General features: G+C 33.4%; 1 protein-coding gene across 1 annotated transcript; it reads left to right on the forward strand.

Annotated features, from left to right (window-relative positions):
• Window positions 1-23,226: 23,226 nt before the first annotated feature.
• On the forward strand, window positions 23,227-24,189 carry LOC129943010 (uncharacterized). Its single transcript, XM_056052215.1, has one exon. It carries the CDS (start codon window positions 23,227-23,229, stop codon window positions 24,187-24,189), a length of 963 nt encoding a protein of 320 aa, XP_055908190.1.
• The last annotated feature ends 461 nt before the right edge of the window (window positions 24,190-24,650 follow it).

Genomic DNA, 24,650 nt, shown 5'->3' on the forward strand with positions numbered 1-24,650 from the left:
GCCGAATCTTCTTATGTGCATTACTATTCCAACGAGGTCCTATACAACAGGGCTCGAATCAACAGAATTGATAATTTCGTGATAAAACTCGTTCGGGGCAACATTGCAAGAGCTATGTCTTCGACCAACAATTTAATTTTCGGGGCGTTCTATCCGAACGACGAGTATTCTGAAAGTGCACGCTTGAACGGCTTCATTCCACCAGAGGCATTCCTCTCTTAAAACAGATACGTGCGGTCTGATACAGGATAGATTGGCAGTTCCACTAATCTACCACGTTAGACGACGAACCGTGGATAGGCGACTCCTGTAAAATCGGGACGCCTTGGCACAAGGCGAAGCAGAGCTCCTTCGATTCAGTAGGGCTGTGTCCGAACGGGACTGAACTGATAGGGTGAAGCAGGAGAACCAGTTTTGGTGGCTTCAATCGGCACTTGACAGTGAGTAGTCGGGATGGGGTTTTAAGTCTTGGCCGGCTTACATACTTGTTTTAAAGTTTTAGGATTTTTTTGAAGTGAAGTAGAATAGGCATGGTAGCACAAAAAAAATACAAACAAAAATTAAAGGAAACATGGAATACAAAAATAATATGAAAAACAAAAAATGTTAGATGGTTAAATTTGCTGCTGTGGTTGATATCATACCAGAGGTCTTGGTTGAGTTATTCTTACCATGAAAACTGATTTCTTAAATAAGATGTTCGGATTCGGTTTAAAACTGTAGGTCCACTTCATCCCTGAAAACTGTGCTCGCAAACAGGAATTCCCTATTTCTCAACGGACTGTTGCGCCACCCAATTTATTTATTTAACCCAAAAAAAAACGGTTCTTTTAACAAAATAAAAATAGGACTGTTGTCACGGAAAAATGTTATACAGTCTAGAATTTTTTCAATACGAAAAGTTTTATCTTAATGGTACTTTTGTTGAAGTTCTAAACCCTAATTTCATTCCATATTGATCAGATTCTTAGAAGATATGTGGATTGAAGAAGAAGATAATGGATAGAAGAGAACCAAAAGATATTGTGCATTTTATTGAAGCTTGTCCAAATTTAAAAGAGCTACGACGCCTGTATTTTCAAGAAAGTTTCTTATCTGTTAATAAACTTTATAAAATACTCAATGTAACTTGGGGTATCGTAAAGTTATTTACGTAATTGCTTACAGTTTATTAACTTCCCATAGGAAGTTATTGTAATGGGCACGATTTGTCAAATTGTCAAATTGTTGATATCTGGTTTTGAGAAAAATCGAATTGACAGTTTTTTTTTATGTTATTTTTAATCTTTATTTTTGTTATTGAAAAAAATGTATTTTGATTGTAATAATTTAATTTCAACAAAGGGAGAAATTGAAAATGTAGGTTTAAGTAATTTTCCGAACACCAATTAAACATTTTTCCCAATTTCTTAATGCAATAGTGTCAAAATGAATTTCCTGCAAAATTACTAATTGAACCGAATTGCATATTTAAGCCACCATAAAAGTTCCGCTTTATCCATACTATCGATTCTTTTTTTTGCTATCATTTATTGATCTACCTATTTTTATTATTCGATTTATAAAATTTGTATCCCTTAATCTTGAAAGTAAAAAACAACGAATTTTATAGCAATCGGATGAAATCTATAAACTACTAATATACAAACCGGATGTTCTAAACAAACTATAATCAAATTATACACATATTTTTAATTTCACAGATTTATTCCTCCATACTTTCCTATTTTCCTGTCTGCATCTGGACAAGTGCAGAGAAAAAAAAACCCAAAGAAAATCAACCTACAATAGAGAGCATTCGCGATTGCATCTGTTCATTCAACTTTATAATAATTAGGACACCCTTTTTGATACATCAGGAAGCAGTGTGTTTATTGCATATGACCTAAAGCATATACAATTCCTCAAAGAACAAACTATCATTGCAGGGGTGGGCCATTATCATCCTCTTTTCGATTGCGCAACATCGACAAACAACCGACAGGATATGGTCACATCTGAAAATTTGTCACAAATCACACTTTTTCTTTTCAAACTGAATTACCGCAATCTGCCACCCTTATATGAAACCAACAGAATTATACAAATATTCATAGAGGTAGGTTTATCCTGATGCAATAACACTTGTACCCCTGGGCAGGGCAGGGTACTTCCTACACTCAAGACATGGTCACGACATCATGTTTGCAGGTTCATTTTTTTAGATATTTTTTAATAGTTACAACGGCTCATTAAACTCGCACCGCACATCAGCATCGCCTCCTTTCCAATGTTTATTTCAATTGTGATTATACGAAAGGGGTGAGAAACTTGTTTCATCAGACCTCAGAGTTGTATACGTACACAAAAATATCATTCAACTGTGTCAAGGACGCCCATCGATGACACTTGTGCAACTGATACAGTTTCATGTGAACCTCTCATATGTTCGACTTTTTTAATGTACGAAACCGAAAAACCGGAACGCATCATTAACTTCTTTTCCTTTTTTATCCGAGACCAGAGTGAAAATGATATAGAATGTAGATTGTACATATCTGTGTCAAACAACATTATAACAACAACCCCTTAACCCGAACTCGAGTATGTATCTTTTTATAACAATAGCATTAATTACAATCCACTCATCTACACATTTTCAAATTCAACGAATGCATATCAATTGAAATTAGGGAAGGAAACGAGACGAGTTCGGGGAGGGTTGATTTGTACATAATGGTGACCATTTCATATTTATTTAAAAATAAAATCGGTATTTTAAATAAAGATCGAAAATTTTAAAATAGTATATGATAAGTAATTTCTAAAAAATAAGACATTGTTGTTTAAAACACTCAGGAAACCATTTTTAAAGACGGATAGCTTAAATTTTAACTGGTTAAACGTCAAAAATGAGAATCATTTTCCTAACATCATCCATCCGCTAAAGTAAAGTACATAAGTTACCTTTTAATAAGCATTATTTTGTATATGTTATTTAACACTTGGATATCGAGCCCTTTCTGCCACTTTATCGATAGCGATATTTTCAATTAAAAACAAAACTACATTTTTACAATTTGCTATTAACACATGAAGACTTGATGGCAATTGTTTATGTATGTATATAAGCTTAAGCACAATTACTTACTTACAATACTGACTTAAGGCAGTGGTTTTATGGACTTTTCGATTTCGATATAAACTATTTTTGGGCTTACGGTTATTTGACGAAAAGGGTAGAGGACAAAAGAAAAATATGGTTTTGATTAATTTTCAATGATTTTTATTTTTAATTTCACATAGGAAGTTACTGTAATGGGTCCGATTTGTCAAATTGAAAATACTGACATTTCTCAAAATGTCAAGGTCAATAGAGTCGATATAAAAGATTTGTAGAAAGATGTCTGGGGGTGCGTACGTCCGTTTTTTTCGTTGTCCGTAGCTCAAGAACCAGAAGAGATATCGGCTTAAAATAAATTTTGTTATAAAGCTAATAATGCAGAAAGATACAGAAAGGGCTCTCACCAAATTGCTTTTGTATTTTTTTCACCAAAGCAGTTTAAAAAAAAGGTACCTTAAAGGTTAACCTTAAATATCTTACGAACCAATGACGCTAGGGATATTGAATCAAATTTTTATTTTATATTGTTACGTAATATAAAACATACATATTTTTGGACAAATTCCCATTAACGGTTTTTTTATAAATCAAAAAACTAAAAAAAATTGTCAAATCGAAAATTTTACGAATACAAAATGATTTTATCTCCAAAACAATTTTGTGCAACAAAAAATAACGTTTTTACTACTGGTAAAATTTTAAAAACAATAAAATTGATATTTTTTTACAAAAGGAAATTTAACCAAAGTTGGTAAAAATAGATTTTCGACAAAAATATCTTTTCAAAAAATTGAGATTATGGCTTCCAACTAGTTTTAACTTATAAGAGATATTGTTTTCAACATTCAGTAAAATTTTGAGAAAAATCTATATAAGAGTTTTTTTCACAAAAAATAAAAACCTAACAAAAAACAATACTAAAACTTGGTAAAAATTAACTTTCGACTCAAATAGCTTTTCAAAAGTTAAAAATATTGTCTTCAAACTTTTTTTATTTCACAGAAAATATTGTTTTAATTTATCGGAATTTTTTTTTATAAAAATCTAACAGTCCGTTTTTTGTATAAAAAAAAATATAATTAATTTGGTAAAAATTGATGTAAAATTCATTCATCAAATTTGTAAAAATTTTCTTGAACTATTTCCTTATAATTGTTGGTAATTTTAAAATTTTAAAGAATAATTCAACTGACAACTTTGTTAAGCTAACACGAAAGCCTACAAACTTTTAAGCAATACAAATCGACAGACGAATTGGGAAGTTATCATTGTGGGTCGAAACCCAGCCTCTTTTTTCTTTAGGAGTATAAACCATCAAGACTTCTACTAAAGTTGTTCACTAAAAAACTAAAATAAAAGCGAACCAAAAATAAAACTCTGGTCAATTTCGAATATATCCTTTTCAATGAGAGATTTTTTGGACAGCAATGCCCTATTCCCATCTTGTGGAAAAGTTAAAGCTGTTGAGAAAAAAATACCACTTTTAACTAGAGTCTAGACCAAAAATGTAATAAAATAAATAGCGTAAACAGTCCGTTGAAAACTAAGGCCTAGTGACTTACAACTCCCAACCATTCCAGTGTGTGAGTACTGTTGTCAGGGATGGAAGGGACCTAGAGTTTTTAGGTCAAATCCGAACGGTAAATTTGAGAAAGCACTGTTCCTGACAAGTGAAGAATTTGTCAATTCCTAGAAAGAGGCAGTTCCAGTGAAAAAAACTTTAGATGGCAAAGGCAGGGATCGAACCCAAGACCTCTGGTATAATGGCACTAACCATCATGCCACGTTTTCCAATTGACCAATCGCGGTCCAGGGAGAGCGGGGGATGTGGAGTGGTTATGAACCATAAAGTTACAGTTAAGTTGTACAAATTTCATCTAGAGATTTGTTAGTAATTTAACACAATTTAAAATTAAGAAACACTTCAAATAATTTCATACCATCTTTTCTGTCAGAAAGAACAAATATTCAAGTTCTGAAGAAGAAATCCTAAATAAAAAATTGCCAGTTTAATATTTAGTTGCTTTTAAGTTCCTGAAACTCGTCTTCAATTCCATCTTATTTGTTTGAACCACATAAGTAGTGTAAAGCATTCTTAAAGTCTTTTTTCTTTCAAAATGTCTATGCAAAAAGTTTTAAGATCTTAAAAAAGTTCAAGAAATTTACTTATTGAAGTGAATTTGCTTTGGATGCTCTAGAACTGAGATCTAAAAATGAATTTAAAGAACATACATGTCCCAAAAACAGCAAAAGTGAAACTTTTGTTAAACTAATGGCTAATCTAAAACACAATAAACTGAATTAAGGCAAGGTTCTGCAACGTGTAATATGTGAGTGAAACACAAAAGTGTCTTCCCAACTTATTTGCTCACCTTAATTTGTTTTTACTTAATTTTTTTTAGAAAAATTATGTACTTAAATGCACCTTTTTCCTTTAATTCAAAAACCAAACATTTTCTCTAAACAATTTTTAAGCTTTGACTCCTTTAAGATCAAAATATTTTCAAGAGGTCCACGTTAAAAAGAATTTCTCTTCTAGCATCTGGTCCAATCTGCGTGTAAGCACTTTGAAAATATTGTACTAAAGGACTTCCGAAAATTGCTCCGAAAAATTCTTCATATTAGATTCTGTTTTATTTTCCTATGAAAAAAGATTAAATGTTTCTGGCAAACTTTCTTATTTTCTGGGTTTTTCGCATCCATAGAAATGTCAACAAAACAGCTTTTATCATTTTTGGAAAAAGCCACGTTTCAACACAATTTCGAACATTTCTGCGTGAAATAAACTGAAAACCTCTATGCTTTTTCTATTTAGCCCCTAAAAATATTACATTTAATCAACAGTGTTCTTAAGACCTTGAAATATGTAAGTGTAAGGTTAAGATTAAGATGCACATTAAGTTTTTAAATTTTGTCAGCCTCCTTTACAGAACATCATAAAACATTTTTAAGAGGTTTTCAAAAACTTTTTTTAAGCTAAATTAAGACAACAGCTCAAGCCAGTCAATCACGAGCAACATGGGTCATGTTTTTTGGTCCTCGAAATGCACCAAAATCATCCGAGTTTTCATTGAAAACATTAATCTTCAGTAATAAAGCCCATTTTGACCTCGAATGCCAAGTTTATAAGAAAGACTAGTTGTTGGACAATACTCATTTATAAAAATGAGGCTGATGCTATTGTTAAGGCTAATCAGCTATGATAAAAGATTTCTTATCGTCAACAACGGATGATATTGATGAGTTACTTCCCAAAGAAGTTATCACAATTGTTCACCTAATCGTGTGAATGAAAACCTTAAGAGTCTCAAGACAAGAACAAAAAATGCGACCTTTGGTGAACTTTTGATTACTTTTGCTTTCTAAAGCGATTAATTGTCTTTTCATTGTTTAATAACATTTCCTGCCTAAAATTTTCAGAAGTTTGAGAAGCGATCAGAAGATTATTAAATTATAACACTTTTGAGATGTGGCTCTATGATTAAGACAGCAGTGCCATCTGATTTTTGAATCTAAACTATCCAGGGCGCCTCCCAAACTCATACAAACAAAATTCATTCAAATCGGTACAGCCGTCTAGGAGGAGTTAAATTACTTACACGTGTACAGAAGAATAATATGAAAAAAGATATGAACAAATAAAATAATTTTTAAAAGTATATAAACGGACCAAAAATAGAACCCTGGTGGACTTCAGCACCATTCTGTTTCTATCAAAAAAATTCAGAATACTTCATGTAATAATTTCTACAATTCTGTGGAAAAACAATATGGTCACACTAGTAATTGGTATGATTCATCCCTTAAATCGGTATCTTTTGTTGTATACTCGTCGGTATAGCTAAATCACTTAATCAATTTCGGTCGGTTTCGTCAAGTCAACGGTTGTCGTCGTCCATAAAGTGATGCTCAATATTTGCACTTGCAAAAATGTTAACCAAATATATGCGGTCTAAGTCTTGAGATTGTTGATGAGTCTTGTGTGTCTTCTTTCTTGACTGGTTAGTTGGTTGGATGGAGTGCAATGAAGCATAGAATATCATTATTGGTATAAAGCCACAAGTGAAGCTATCAGCTACTCTTCCGCTGACCAATCTGCAAAACTGCACTCCATACAACAAATAAAATGCAACCTACTCCAAGAAGGAACTACCATCATGAGACCAGCCAGCCAGAGTACAATGCAAATCACATTATTGACTACCTATGTGAACGATGAAACCACACGAAACAATGAAATGGTCGATTGGAGATGGAGTTGGTTTTGGATTTGGTTATTGGACTTGTAAGTTAGTTTACCCTGCTCTGGTGGCCTCTGTAGCGGCTGCGGCCGGCCGTCTTCATCTTCACAGACCGACAGACTACTTACAAAAACTATAGATACAAACGGCTGTCGGCATCACCGGCATTGTTCTGTCGGACAAGTTATTGCGAAATAAGGATGGTTGCAGTTATTGGTAATTTACTTGCCAAGCAGTTAAAGGTACTCAAGTAGGTACCTACGAGTTTTGCATGTAGATATAAGATTTCTAGAGGAATACATATTTATCGACGCGTAGGTGATTTGCTTCCTTCTTAAGGCATTACTCGTACATTCGGAGGCACACATAATAAAGTTGGCAGATGCCTTTTCGAGGATTATGACCATGTCATACATATTTGGTACATATTCATTTAATGAACTCAGGGGTTTCCTTTCCTATACCTTTGCCTATACCTATACCTAAGGCTATGGTCACTATGGGCAGTTTCTTCGTTGTTCTCTATTGAACGGGATTCGATTTGGACTACTATATGTGCCTACTACCTATTCTTGCTATGTTGGATAGTAGGTCGTGAATAACAAAGTTGAAGGAGTACATTTGTAAAAGTCAATTTCAAATGCGGAACAACCAGGACAGCGAAAGATGAAACTGATGGCATTTTAAGAAAACTGACATTGGGAATGTTTTGTTTTGGGCTTTTAAAAAGACATATATGAAAGTATCATATAATTAGTTCTGAGTAGAGCAAAAGTGAAGTTATAGGTTATGGAACTTGGATTATATTTCTGGTCGTATGACCAATACTTTGGTGAAAAGTCAAATCAAACAAAATGCCTTTATGTGTTTTGGTCCTAAATAACAATACAAAATCTATTAGTTTTCTCGGTTACTCTGCAGGTACCCCCTCCCCTATAAATGTTTGATCGATTGGGAGGCTAAATTGTGGTCGATCTTCGAAAGGATACAAAATTATTTTTCGAAGATCTCCAAAAACGCGACTTATACGATATCGTACAAGAATCAGACATTTTTTTCCGACATAAGCTCGGATTCAGGATAGTCAAAACGTATCTTATGTTAACTATAATCGAAGATCGTTTAAATGTGTAAGTTGAATAATCTCAAAATCATAGTATAAGTCTGTTTAAATGTTTTAATTTACTCGATTATGTATGCTTAGTGTAAACCGAAAAATGGTTACGTAAAGAGACGAGGAAATGATAGAATTTACGATTAGAAAGGAGAGGCTTTGAATGTCCTCATATTGTAATGAGTGGGAAATATTAAGTCTGGTAAGGCATTTCACGTACTTAACAATACGTGCGAAAATGGGCTTTAGGGTAAGCTGATGAGCATTCCTTAAAGTACGGGTATTATGGTTGAATTGTTTGAGGAGAGGAATGCTGAATTATTTATAAAAATAAAAATAAAACAATAATTGGCATGAAACCTAAAGGCTGTGTTCAAGAGAATCAAAAGGCTCAGTAAGAGAATGATCTCCTATCATTTTTAGAGTTATCTTTTCAATTATGTTCAACAGACACAAGTAAATTATTGCCAAACATACAAATTATACTAAAAGTTTGTATGAATAAAAGCCTTGTGATTGATTGCCAGATCATGAAGTACCACAGATGAATAATAGCATTGGGGGGGTGTAACACTTTTGTGACACATGACATCATAGAGTTTTCGATGCATTAAATTCTACACGGCTTTTAATTTCTCATTTAGATCTGCCGTTGTTAATCCTCACCCGAAAAACGATGTGAATGATGAGAATCTGAACTCTTCTTAAAGGTAATTCCTAACCTAGCAAAGAAGAGATTCATCAATACCAATTGCTATGAAATTCACACTGCCAGTTATTAAGAAGTTTTCGTTCCTTAGAATGTTTTTAAACCTAAAAATTGTTCGGCTTGTTCGATGGACAGTTGAAGCTTGTGAAAAAATTAAAAAAAACGATTAAGAATTAATGAATTTATTTCCGCCATTTTCAGGAACAGCTGATTTCACATTTCGGAAAAAATCGTTCCACTGAAAGCAGTCGTATTCCCACCTGATGGTTTTACTTTCAATGTTTAAAACTATGAAATTCTTGATACCAATCAGGAAATTTGTGTTCAATGGAGACTATAACCAATTTGTCAAAAAAAAGTTTCAATGATGAAAAACAATGATAGCTATAACTGGACCCTATATATACCATACTTAAGAGCTTAAACCCTATAGATATGTATATTAACTCTAAAAATTGTATGTTAAAAACACATTTTAAGATATACGATCTCGAATATTCATAGGCTAAAGATGACTCCCTGTGAACAAAATTTTGGAAAAATGTTGACTTTGTGGGAATTGTGTAACTTAAATTGTGCCTAAATTTCCACAAGAATCAAAGTTAAGTAAAATCTATTCTTCGCTATTGTATTCGTTTCTATAGATCCAAAGAAATTAGGTTAGGTTAGGTTAAAGTGGCTGCGGATTCAGAACCCACACACTTAGGACAAAAGAAAAGGCTTATTGTGATACCGCATGAATCTAGAGAATTACTTCTTACTAGTGGGACCATTTTGAGCTTTTTATAAAGCGAATGCGATATTTGATATCCTTTTTAGCTAGTTCACCGGGATTATCAAAAGAGTAGTCTGCCATATGAAGTTTGCGTCTTAGTGAAAGAGATGGGCAAGTGCAGAGAAGGTGAGAGATTGTTTCCTCTTCTTTCTCGTCCATACCAAGACGTATGTCGTATAAGACAGTATCCCGTAAGGACACCTATTAGGGAGCTAATATGAAGTCTGCTTTGAGATAACAAGTCTTTAGAGCGCTTTAGGTCCAGTGAAGGCCATATTAGTTTGGTGGCTGCTCATGATATTAAATTGTGCCACCTAGAGTTTGCTATCGCAAAAGCTGTTTCTTTTAGCAAAAGTTTACATGTAGCTGTCGGTATACCTATCTTCTTCCTTTCAGGTGAAATAGGCATGACAGTTCCATATTTACGAGTTCATCGACTCTGTGGCCCGGCAAACGCAAATTAAAAGACTGCGATATATACTACGGCGACTTCTACCGAGAACAAAGGCAGCGTCTATTTGGGTGTGGATTTGTTTTAGGAACTAGACTCAGGCAAAAAGTCTTGAGTTTCAACAGTGTAAGCGACCGCATCACGACAATCCGCATCAAGGCTAAATTCGCCAACATAAGACTGATATGCGCGCATGACCCAACAGAGGAGAGAGATGAAGACACCAAAGCCATATTCTTCGAGCTCTTGGACAAGACATATGAGCAGTGCCCTGGCTATGACATTAAAATTGTCTTAGGAGATTTTAATGCCAAGCTAGGAAGAGAAGACATCTTTGGTGGCATAATCGGGAGATACAGCCTGCACGACACTACCTCCGACAACGGATTCAGGCTGGTCGATTTCGCTGCGGGGCGAGACGTTCTGGTAGCTAGTATGCAGTTCACGCATCTTAATATCCACAAGGGGACATGGAAATCTCCTGATCAATCAACCGTCAACCAGATTGACCACATTGCGATCGACGCACGACACTTCTCCAGTATCCAGGATATCCGAACATTCCGAGAGGCCAACATTGACTCGGACCACTACCTCGTTGTAGCCAAGGTACGGCTAGGGATATCCCGATCCAAGCCAAAACAAGGAAGTACTGTGAGAAGATAGCTATATCTAAACTTAAGTCAAACAAAGCTGCTGGAGCTGACGGCATCGCTGCCGAACTATTTAATGCAGCAGGCGATGACTTGGTACGGAACATGCACCAACTCATCTGCAAAATATGGTCGGATAAAAGCATGCCCGATGAGTGGAATCTCAGCATAGTATGCCCGATACATAAGAAAGGAGACCCTCTAAACTGCGCCAACTACAGAGGCATCAGTCTCCTTAACATTGCGTATAAGATCCTCTCTGCCGTATTATGTGAACGTCTGAAGCCATTCGTCAACAACCTGATTGGTCCTTATCAGTTTGGCTTCAGACCAGGAAAGTCCACTATCGACCAAATATTCACACTAAGGCAGATCTTGGAAAAAACCCAGCAGCTTCAAATCGATACCCACCATTTCTTTATCGATTTTAAAGCCGCGTATGACAGCATCTATAGGGAAGAGCTCTACCGAGCAATGTCTAGTTTTGGCATCCCTGTCAAACTTATCCGTTTGTGCAGAATGACGATGGACAATGCACGCTGCTCTATCAAGGTCGGAAAAGATCTTGCCGATGCATTAGATGTCAAAAAAGGTTTTAGACAAGGCGATGCACTGTCATGCGACTTCTTCAACATCGTTCTGGAAAGAATTGTGCAAAACTCAACCGTCAACACTAGAGGCACAATCTTTCAAAGATCCATCCAATTACTCGGATACGCAGATGATATTGACATAATTGGAAGATCAAAGCGTGATGTCAGTGGAGCGTTTTTGAGCATTGCGACGGAAGCGAAGAAGATGGGTTTAGTGGTCAATGAGGGCAAGACCAAGTATATGCTGTCATCAAAAAACGCTCCAGCCCGGAAGGTGTTTGAATCCAATCCCGAGGGACGGAGCAGTAGAGGAAGACCGCGACTCAGGTGGCGCACCCAGGTGGGAGAGGACCTCAACCAACTTGGCGTACGAAACTGGAGACAGCTAGCTAGGGACCGAGCTGGCCACCTTAAGTAAGTAAGTAAGTTTAAATATCAGTTCTAGAGCATCCAAAGCAAATTCACTTCAAATGTAGATTAATTGTTTAATATCTTTTGTATTCAACAGAAAATCAATTTTAAAAGACATAAAATGCACGTATGGGTTGCTAGAAATTGATATATTTTTTTTGTCAAAAAAGTCTGTTTAAAATATTTCTTATATTTTAAGAATTAAATAAAAATCTAGGTTACATTATTTTTTTCGAAAATCATTTTAAATTTTGTCTCAAAAATATTTTTTCTAAGTACTAAATAAAGTGCTTATTAATATTTAAAAAAAGAAAATACATTTTTGATCATCAAAAATCATCATCATTATATTATTATATTAAAGATAAGATTATTGAAAACGGTCCATTAGTTCTTGAGAAATCTTAAAAACCAAATTAAAGGTTTTATTAGGGGTATCCTTCGGGGGCAATACCAAAATATGTTTTTCTTCTAGAAAGAAGCCAAATTAAGAACACAAAATTTAGAGAAAGTTAAAAAAAAAAAAAACATATTTTAACCAAAAAAATTGTATGTGACTGCTGCTATTTTTGTATTAATAAAATGAAATAAAAAACGCTTTACGCTTATCGGCTGAAAACCTTAATTCCAATCAGTAGGAGCCAGATAAAGCAGACAGACTGGAGGAATCAAGGTACCCACTTTGTTTCGACTTCTCTACCGTCGTAATGTCATGTTGGATTAAAACTTGCTATATATTGTTCATATATGTCGAAAGTGAAAATCACTTTAATATTCACTATTTATGTGTGTCAAAAAATTATATATTAAAATTAAAGGCTAGTTTTAGGAATTTAAAGGAAACTTAATATAAAATTGATGATTTCTTATTCAAGGTTTCTTCGTAAGAACCTAAATATTTGAATTAAATTGCTACCAAGTTTATTTTTGAAACACAATCTTTTTGTTATAAAATGTCTATCTTTAAGGTTTTGCAATCAATTAGGAAGCATTGGCATAGACAATATCTTTCACTTTAAAAAGTTTTAAGATGGTGCATCATAAGACCTAGTGGCTTGTCAATTTCAATCAATACTCATTCTTTTAGTTAATTGTATGAATTACTATTTTTAGGAATTGCTTAGTTTTTAAAACTCAAATGTAAAAAATGTCAGCTTGAGAATTGGCAGTTGTCCAAGTATTTAATACTGGGCTATTAAAAATAAAACTCCTTGTTGAGCCTCAAATTATTCCACACTTATTCCAACTTTTACAATGTGACCTAATTTTTTAATGTAAAATATTATATACCCTGCTTGTAAGTTTATTTCTATCATGAAAGTTTGCCCATGAATGAAACGTCCGATTTTAAAATTATCAAACTGTTACATCATTGTTAAACTCTTTCCTTACTAGGTCACTTCAGAAGAGAAGTATACATATTTATAAAATCTTCGATCTGCCAAGATTGGTTGAGCACAGTATTTTGAAATTGTAAAGGTTACGTAAGACATAAGGGCTCTTATCTCACTCCCAAATCTCAACTTGGCTAATATCAAAATAAAAACCTGACAAAATGTGTATCAATTTAATTCCCTACACTATCATCTTCCATTTAATTTTAAATTCACTTCAACTCAAACGTTTACACTATCAAATGAATTCCATCGATATATAACTCAATTAAAACTTATCTGTTTTTATCGGTTTTAATTCCTTTCTAATAAACACTATCATCCCATTCCAATTGAAGCCTTACAGTACCAAATAATTGGTAATAATGGTATTATACAGCAGAAGTAAAAAAACAAGGAACTTCCTCCCCTAAAATTAACTTCATCCCTAATTTGCTCAGTCGAAGTCGAGGGCAGATGCTTATCATCGAACCACTTCATGACCGCGATTATGTATATTATATGTTTTTTCTACTGATTTTGATTTTTTTTTTTCATTCGATAAACTACCCCCGAAATTAACACTTGTACAGATGTCACTTGATGAATAATCTTGTTTTAAACAAACACTAGCTAAATAAAACTACCCCGGATATAGCCGACCGACCGACCGACGACTAAGACCGCATCAAAAACCAAAATCCACTTTCAAATAGCAGATGTCACTTAAAATGATTTTTAAATGGTTAAGCAGAAGTTTATGAAGAGGGTGGCGCGTGGGCTATTGGCAAATATTTATTTATGATTTATGTTTTTGTTTTCTTTCTGGTCGATATTTTCTACTAGATATTTGAAAAATTGAATCGAATTACGTAACCACCATAGAGATAGTAGTTATAAGAATATTATTCCTATTGAAATTTTCGATAAGATTAATATTTATTCAATACAGAAATGAATTGATTTAAAAATGAGTAGTTTCTAGTTCGATATTCCGTGAAATATAAAATGGGTTTGACTTCTTAGAAATCATAAATGAGTCTCATAGATATTTTGTTTATAGATTTGTCACACCAACTGTCATTAAAAGAAGGAGAAATAACTTTGGAAATATGTTTGATTACTTTGAGGATTTACTTGCTATTTTCGGTGTTGGGGACCCTTAATATTACATCGAAAAGTCAATTTTCATTTCTTTTAAATAAAAAGCAGGTTTGTAATAGTTTTGGTTTATAAGTGACAATCTCAATTGTTTCTGTTTGGATTATGTGTGCGTTAGAACCTAAGAAACTGCAACAAAAAGGTATATGAGTTCTCGAAGATAAAAGTGTTTTATCTCGGTTATATAAAGTAATCTGGCTAATTATGAGTACATAAGATTCCAAGTAATGATGATTCGTGATTCGAGGCCATTTTGTTTGTCTTATTTTAGTGGACTTTAAATTGGTGTAAAAAAAACTAAAAAAGAGGCTGGGATGCAACCCACACTGATAACTTCCCATCCCGTCTATCGATTTGTTTTGCTTAAAAGTTTGTAGGTTTTCGTGTTGGGTTAAGGAAGTTGTTCGTTGAATTATTCTTAAAAATTTTGAACTTACCAACAAAATTTTTCATATAAAGAAATAGTTTAGTTTAAAAATCTAGTTTTGATAAATAGATTTTTAGTCGAAAACAAACTTTTAACAATTTTCGTAGCATTCCTTTAATTTTAACAAATTGGATGAACGAAATTAATTTGAAACATATCAGGAACCAAACATCAATTTTTACCAAATTTGCGTACTATTTTTTGTACGGACTATTGGATTTTTAAACTACTGAATATCGAAAACAATATTTTCTGTGAGATAAAAAGAGTTTAAAGACAATATTTTTAATTTTTGAAAAGCTCTTTGAGTCGTAGGTAAATTTTTAAAAAGTTTTAGCATTGGTTTTTATTTTTCGTAAAAAACTTGAATGTTGACAATATTTTATTAATAGATAAGAGTAGTTTAAAGCCAATACTCAACATTTTTAAAAGATATTTGAGTCGAAAATCAATGTTTACCAACTTTGTGTAATGTTTTTTTTTAAGGTTTTTATTTCGTTTATAAAAAACTCTCAATTTGATTTTTCTCAACAATTTTCCAAATGTTGAAAACAATATTTCTTATAAGTTTAAATAAGTTGAAAGTTATAATCTCAAATTTTTGAAAAGATATTTGAGTCGAAATTAAATTTTTAATAACTTTGAGTAATGTGTTTTTAGGTTTTTATTTTTAATAAAAAAAGTTTCAATTTGACAAAACATTATTTTTCGTTGCGCAAAATTGTTTTGGAGATCAAATCATTTTGTATTCGTAAAATTTTCGAGGTGATGAATTTTTTTTCAGTTTTTTTAACTTCCCATAGGAAGTTATTGTAATGGGTCCGATTTGTCAAATTGAAAATTTTGACATTTCTCGACGTTTCAAGGTCCCTAGAGTCAAAATAAAAGATTTTTAGAAAGATGTCTGTGCGTGCGTGTGTACGTACGTTTGTACGTAGGTACGTCCGTACGTTGGCGACGTTTTTTCGTCGTCCATAGCTCAAGAACCAGAAGAGATATCGACTTCAAATAAATTTTGTTATACAGATAATAAGGCAGAAAGATGCAAACAAGAAAATTGCGTTTGTGGTTTTTTTACCATAGCAGTTTGAAAAAAAGGTGAACATTTTGGTTAACCTTAAATATCTTACGAACCAAAAACACTAGAGACTTGAATTAAATTTTATATAATATTTTGTAACGTGATACCAAACAGGTATATTTTTTGAAAAAAATCAATATAACGGTTTTTTTTATAAATCAATAAAACTGAAAAAAAAAATTTGTCACATCCAAAATTTTACGACTGAAATATGATTTCATCTCTAAAACAATTTTGTGCAACGAAGAATAATGTTTTTGACATCTGATAAAATTTTGAGAAAAATCTTAGGGACAGTTTTTTTACAAAAAATGAAAACCTAAACAAAATGTATAAAAGATGGTAAAAATTGATTTTCGGCTCAAATATCTTTTCAAAACTTTGAGATATTGGCTTTAATTTACTTTTATCTTTCAAAACATCTTGTTGTCAACATTCAGTTAAAGTTTGAGAAAAATCGATTTGGCTGTTTTCGTACAAAAAATTAAAAACCGAAAAAAAATTAACAAAAGTTCGTAAAAAATGATTTTCGACTCAAATATCTTTTAAAAACCCTGAGATAATAGGTTCTAACTAATTTTTTCTTAAAAGAAATATTGTTTTCAACGTAAGGACAAATTTTGAGAAAAATCGACTTGACAGTTTTTTAACAAAAAATAAAAACCTGAAAAAAAAATGTATAAAAGTTGGTAAAAATTGATTTTCGACTCAAATATCTCTTCAAAAATTTGAAATATTGGCTTCAAACTAGTTTTATCTTATAAGAAATATTGTTTTCAACATTTAGTAAAATTTAAAAAAAATTCGAATTGACAGTTTTTTTACAAAAAATAAAACTCTAAAAAAAACAATACCTACTAAAACTTGGTAAAAATTTGCTTTCAGCTCAAATAGCTTTTCAAAAATTTAAAATATTGGCTTCAAACTTATTTTATTTCAGAGAAAATATTGTTTTCATTATTCAGTAATCTTAATATATAAAAATCCAGTGTCATATGTATGTTCCCAGTGAACTCTTCACCAAGTCAACCGATTTCGGTGAAAGTTGGCATTTTATGTGTAATTTGATCTAACTTAAGATATAGGATAGTTTATATTTCGAGTAATTTTCTAAATTGTTTACATATGTGTTGCAAATGAAAAATACTTATTATATATAAAATCTACTTTTCTAATTATATATGATCATTATGTTTTCTGAAATATATTTTGACTTTAAAATACAAATTTACATCGGTAGTCCACGAAACATGCAAGAATACATTCAGGACGCGATGACATATGTCCGTCATTACGGACGTCCAGATTTGTTTATAACATTTACGTGCAATCCAAATTGGGAGGAAATACAAACGTTATTATTACCAGGTCAACAGTCGATACATCGTCACAGCATTACTGCACTAGTGTTTAAACAAACATTAAAATCCTTAATTGATTTTATTGTAAAATATTCAGTCTTTGGCAAAACGTGTTGTTGGTTGTATTCAATTGAGTGGCAAAAGCGAGGCTTACGTCATGCTCACATTTTAATTTGGTTTGATGTTAAAATTCGTCCAGAAGAAATTGATCAAATTATTTCAGCCGAAATTCCAGATTCATCAGTTGATCAAGAATTATTTGACAAGTCACATGATTCACGGACCGTGTGGTGCTTTTAATATGACATCGCCATGCATGGAGAATGGGAAATGTAAAAAAAAAATTCCTAAGAAATTTATGAATGATACTATTACTGATATCGATGGTTATCCGTTGTATCGCCATAGAAACGCCGATAACGTTGGTCACACATTTAAAATAAGAACGTCAAATTCTAACCAATTAGAAATTGACAATCAATGGGTGTTACCGTACTCACCACTGCTCTCAAAAACATACAAGGCTCATATTAATGTTGAGCTTTGTAGTTCAATTAAATGCATTAAGTACATTTGCAAGTACGTCAATAAGGGCAGTGATTTAGCCATGTTTGGAGTACAAAACATAAATGAAAATGACGAAATAGCACGATAAAAAATGGGCAGATACATTAGCAGCAACGAAGCTGTCTGGCGTATATTTAGATTTCCCATACACCTCAGAGAACCATCTATCCAATATATTGCAGTGCATGTTGAAAATAGTCAGCGTGTATATTTCACTGAAGAGAATGTTTTTCAAAGAGCATTTGAACCACCAAAAACGACGTTAACTGGATTTTCTCACTTTGTCAAAAAACGGATGCCTTTGGCCAATTCGGTAGAACATTACTGTATACCGATATTCCATGCTATTTTACATAGAACATGTCAACAAAAAAATGGAAGCCACGTAAAAAGGTAGAACCACATCCTTCTATAGCAGGTATATTTAAAGCTAAGACACTGGGGCGACTTTATACAGTACATCCAAAACAACGTGAATGCTTCTTTGCGTTTGTTGTTGGTTAATGTTCCTGGACCAATCTCTTTCCAATTTTTACGAAAATTTAATGGTCGAGTGTTCAGTCGTGAGTTGCACCTTTTAGAAGATGACAATCATTGGGATCTGACACTTGCTGATGCAGCTTTAACGTCCTCGACAAGTTGTATTCGTCAACTATTTGCCATCATATTGACGACATGTTTTCCAAAACAGTCATCTATACTGTTTGAAATATATAAAAGCTACATGACTGAAGATATACTATACCGGCTTAAACAAACAAACCAATTTCCAAGTCTAGATTTCTCACCAGATACGTATAATGAAGCATTGATATTAATTGAAAACTTATGTATTATGGTCTCAAATTCATCACTTAGTCATTACCATCACCTTCGTCCAGCTATAGACTTAGTGAATAGCGATTTGCATCGAGAAGAACAATTTAATAATCTTGATTTAACTACAATTGTTGCTAGTAATGAACCATTATTAACTGACGAACAAAAAAATGTATACAATCGGATTATTTTGGCTGTTGAAGCTAAACAAAGTGGTTTCTTTTTCTTGGATGTGTAACATTAAGAAAAGGTGTGGAATGGCTACAGTGTTACAAAGGAGTTCAATCATAATTTGGGATGAGTGAACCATGGCTCATAAACATTCACTCGAAGCATTAAATATAACTTTGCAGGATTTAAACAGTAATGACAGACTTTTTTGTGGAGCTATTCTACTATTATCTGGTGATTTGCCAGTGATTCCTCGCTCTACTTTTGCTGATGAAATGAATGCATGTTTAAAACAATAATTTTATGGAGAAACGTCGAAACAATAAGGTTAACAAAAAACATGCGTGTACAACTCCAAAATTATCCGACAGCACGAGTATTTTCTCAGCAACTATTAGATATTGGAAACGGTGAAGTGGAATTCAATCAAGATACCCAATGCATAAGATTGCCAGACAATTTATGTCCTGTTGTTGAAACTAAAAATGATCTGATCGAGAGTGTCTTCCCAGATATAATAAATAACTATCTAAATCACAATTGTCTCAGTAATCGTGCTATTTTGGCAGCAAAAAATGTTGATGTAGATCTAATTAACTACCAGATACAACAATTATTTCCAGGCGATATGATGTCGTTTAAGTCAATCGACGCTACTGTCGATGAAGACTAGGCAGTGAATTTTCCAATTTTTTCGGTTAAAAATTGGATCACCGATTATTCTTCTGCGTACTTTCAACCCCCCTTAACTATGCAACGGTACAAGTTTGGTAATCAAAAAAAATCACCGGAAATGTTCTCGAAGCAACTATTTTGGCAGGAAAGTTTAAAGGAGAAATCGTTCTGTTTCCACGCATTCCAATGATACCGTCAGATTCTCCAATACCTTTCAAAAGACTGCAATTTCCTATCCGTTTAGCTTTCGCGATGACTATTAACAAATCACAAGCACAAACAATGTCTCTTTGCGGCTTAGACTTAGAGAATCCATGTTTCTCTCATGGGCAATTATGCGTGGCCTGTTCACGTGTAGGGAGACCATCGAGTTTATTTGTGTTGACAAAAGACAGGCTGACCAAAAATATTGTTCATCGATTGGCACTTCAGTAAATTTTAACTGCGATTTTATTTTAATTATGTTATTCATAGTATTTATTTATAAAATAAAATTAAAGATGTTATGTAATTTAGTGTTCAATTTTGTCTATTAAGTCCTTCCTTAATTACTCAGCCACAGCTACGCGTGGTCGGGTCTGCTAGTTTTTATATAAAAATCCAACAGTCGTTTTTTTTTCATAAAAAATAAAATCTACAAAAAATAGTGCGCAAATTTGGTAGAAATACATATAGACATACTTTTAAGCAAGACAAATCGACAGACGGGATGGGAAGTTATCAGTGTGGGACGCATCCCAGCCTCTTTTTGGTTTATAAAATTGGATTTTTTTCAAAAAATATATTTGTTTGGTATCACGTTACAGTATATTTTATTAAATTTAATTCAAGTCCCTAGCATTTTTGGTTCGTAAGATATTTAGAGTTAACCAGCATTTTCACTTTTTTTAAATGATATGGTAAAATAAAACATCCCACGCAATTTTCTTGAGAGCCCTTTCTGCATCTTTGTGCCTTTTTATCTGTATAACAAAATCTATTTGAAGTCGATTTCTCTTATGGTTCTTGAGTTATAGAAGACGAAAAAAACGTAGCGAACGTACGTACACACGCACGCACACACATCTTTCTAAAAATCTTTTATTTCGACTCTAGGAACCTTGAAACGTCGAGAAATGACAACATTTTCAATTTGACAAATCGGACCCATTACAATAACGTCCTATGGGAAGTTATTAAAAAAGAGGCTGGGATGCACTCCTCACTGATAACTTAAATTGGTATCTGCTAAAAATTTTCAAATGGTAACAACTCAATTTTTGTATGAGAAATTGTCAAGATAATTGAACCATATGCAATTAAAAACTTAAGTTTTAGCTGTATTTTATAAAGATGTGTTGGGGAGTTAAATCAGTATATTTATCTTCTTTTATTCTCAAGATATTTAACTCACAATTTATTTTTTCTACTTTTTAATATGTAAGTTTTAGGTTTTTATTTTTCTCTCAATTGATAATTATTTTACAAAATAAAAATAACAATTTTGCTTATAAAATGAAGAAAGTTTGGCGTAATTAATTTTGTGTTTGTTATGAAAATTTCTGCAGAATCAAATAATATTGAGGTAAATACTCTTGTTTTCTGGATATAATCAAGTCGAAAACTCATTCCTGAGATATTAGAGTCATAATTTACTTTATACCAGTTTTCAGTAGCAGTAATAAAGGTTTAATTTTTGTTAAAAAATCTGTCAATTTAAAAGTAATTCTAGTCATGAAAAGTGTGTTCTTAAATTAGCCATTCGAATTCGCCTTAAAACTGTAGGTCTCTCCCATCTCTGAAAATATTACTCGAACACAGTTATAAGTCACTTAAACGCGGGATGGATCTCAATGTTACTAGGGGTTTGCTGCCACAAAACTACTCTGGTTTTAATATGTTTGACGATGAGATTCGCAATACTCACGATTGACATTGTAAGGATTTGTTTTATTTTCTTGCAATTATACATATACAAAATAATGTATGAATATTTTAGTCCTAAAATATGTCTCATTGCCATTCTGAAGGAGGTTATGATCCAATCCCCTATTTAGCTCACAATCCTTACTTAACTTAAGGTGCTTCCATGGACCTCAGTCTTCGCCCAGCATAAGTCTGTTTTCTGTTCCTAACATGGATAATCCGGCTCGAAGGACCAATGTAAAGTTGAAGATTCGTAAATTAAAGATTCCTTATCATAAAATTAGGTAGGGAATTTATTCATATAAATAATCCTTACTTAATAATTGATTAATAAAAGCCCTCTTGTAAAGTTGACAATTCGCAAGTTTTCGGAAGTCAAAGTCATTATGAACTTCCTACTTTTATACAAAATAATTGTCTTACTGAGCTGATTTTGTCTTTATTTTTTGCCAAGATATTCGAGTCCAAAAACAATTATTAACAATGTTAATACTCATCTTCTTAGGCATTTATTTTTTGAAAAACAAAAATATCAATTCGAATTTCTAAAACTTCTACAATATTGTTTATTTTGGAACTAATATAATTTCTTGTTCGAAAAATATTAAAGGTGAAAAATTGTTTTTGTTAATTTTTTTTTTAATTTATTAAAAATAAACGTTATTTGAATTTTCTTTGTAAATATATATTTTTTTACTATAAGGTTGGTATGCTGGAATTTTTGGGTCGTGAGATATTGTGAGTCAACTATAATTTTTAAATTACTTGTTTTGAAAGTCCTTTTTGCATCTTTATTTTATTGTCCGATGTAAAAACATGTATTTAAAGTTGATATATATACTCGTTCTTAAGATATGTACGACAAAAAAGTTTCCCGAACCTTGATACGCCGAGAAATGACAAAATTTTAAATTTGGCAAATCGTATCGAAAGTAAAAAATGTTAACAAAGTCCAGCTAAACGTCAAATTGACAGTTTGTTAAATCATTAAAAGTAATTCTACTGCATTCTATACGTAAATTCTTAGAGTTTTAAATTAAAATTTAATTTAAGGATTTTAAACTGATAAAACATTTAGGAGTTGAAGTTAAATTTTCCTTATTCTATCTCCAGCATATTTAATCAAACAAATAATAATAAGGTCTTTTTAAACATGGTTTTTGACTACAATTTCTTCGACCGACAAGTGCTTTAAGTTGGAAACTTATTTCATATTTCATATTTTCCGAACCAACGCAGAATCCTGGCCGGATGTCCAAGAACGATTCAAAATGGTAGAAATTGTTTTATTGACTTTGTACCCAACGCCCGTTGTTTCAAATATTCAAATTTGAATATCAAAGAAATATTATCGAGCATTTCGGATCGGCCGCAAGAGTGCGTTACATTTTTACTTTTGCTTCATCATCATCATTCGTCGATTTGCCTTCAGCCAGATAACGTCGTTCATGTTTCAATCAAATAATTAATTAAATCGATTACTTTATAAATAATACTTAAATACATACATATATTTTTTTAATACATTGAGTCGCGTTTTTAATTTAATTTAGTCGACACGCTCCTAAATTGGTGACCCCGACGCGTACGCGTATATTGTGTTGCGATTTTTTTTTTGTCACGGTGAACAAAGAAAATGCCTGGAACCAACGACCAACCTGTGAACGCTAAAGCTGATGCTCCGACAGACAATTCAATGGAAGCATTGGAAGCGCAATTGCAAGATCTCCAGCAACAAGTACTTTCCCAGCAGGCTCTAGCACAAGCAGCTAGAGGTACGGAGGTTGAATCTAGCCATGCTCAAGTGCGACCACCACCTTTTTGGCGAGAAAATGTGAAGCTCTGGTTCGCTCAACTCGAAGCACAGTTTACATTGGTGAATTTGCGATCTGATGCCCGAAAGTTTAACCTCGTCATTGCTCATCTGGATCAGACCACAGCCACAGAAGTACAAGACGTCATCATCAATCCACCACAAGGTAATGCATATGTTCGATTAAAAGAAGAACTTATTTCTCGTTTGGCCCCATCTAGAGACACACAGATTAGGCAAATGCTAGATCGAGAACAGCTAGGTGACAGGAAACCGTCTCAGTTTCTTCGACGATTGAAGGATTTAGCTGGCGGTACAATGACTGACGATGCTTTAAAGGCAATTTGGATTGATAGATTGCCTGTCCAAACACAATCTATACTTGCTGCACATCCTCCTGGTACAGCTGAAAATCCAACAAATCTTGATAACCTTGGTCTCATCGCTGACAGAATCAACGACGTCATTCCACAGCAACAAGTTGCCAGCACATCTAGCCACCCAAATCCTTCATTTTTGAGTCTCTCAGAGAAAGTGGAACAACTGGCTAAGCAAGTTGAAGCCATGTACACGAACCGAGGAGACCAAAATCGCAGGCTGGCAAGATCGAGATCACGCTCTCGTGCTAGGCAAAACAGATATCCAACACCAACTTCGAACGAGAAGAAAAACAACAATCAAACTCGTTTTTGCTATTTCCATCGTAACTGGGGATCTAAAGCAAGAAATTGCCGCCCACCATGTGATTTCAACCAGCAAGCGGGAAACGAAAACGGATGTCATTGATGACGGTGAATGACAGCCAAACTTCCAGCCGTCTTTTCATCACGGACAAAACGTCAAAATTGCAATTTTTGGTAGATACGGGCTCGGACGTTTCGGTGTTTCCACATACCGGTTCACGTCAAAAGTCAAAACCATCCGACTATACTCTTTTCGCTGCAAACGGAACCCCGATTCCAACCTACGGTTTTCGCACCTTGCAGATGAACTTAGGCCTCCGTCGAGATTTTACATGGCGTTTTGTGGTAGCAGAAGTCAGCAAACCTATTATCGGTGCGGACTTTCTAGCTTTCTATCAACTTCTTGTGGACGTATCACACAGCAGATTGCTAGACGGAATTACTGGACTTTCCGCACTGGGTTGCCACGCATTTGAGATGTCATCACATGTGAAATCAGTTTCCGGAACTTCAAAGTACATCGAGCTGCTTAAAAAGTATCCCAGTTTGACTCGACCAGATGGA

Source organism: Eupeodes corollae, chromosome 1 (assembly GCF_945859685.1).
Source record: "Eupeodes corollae chromosome 1, idEupCoro1.1, whole genome shotgun sequence".
NCBI lineage: Eukaryota > Metazoa > Arthropoda > Insecta > Diptera > Syrphidae > Eupeodes > Eupeodes corollae.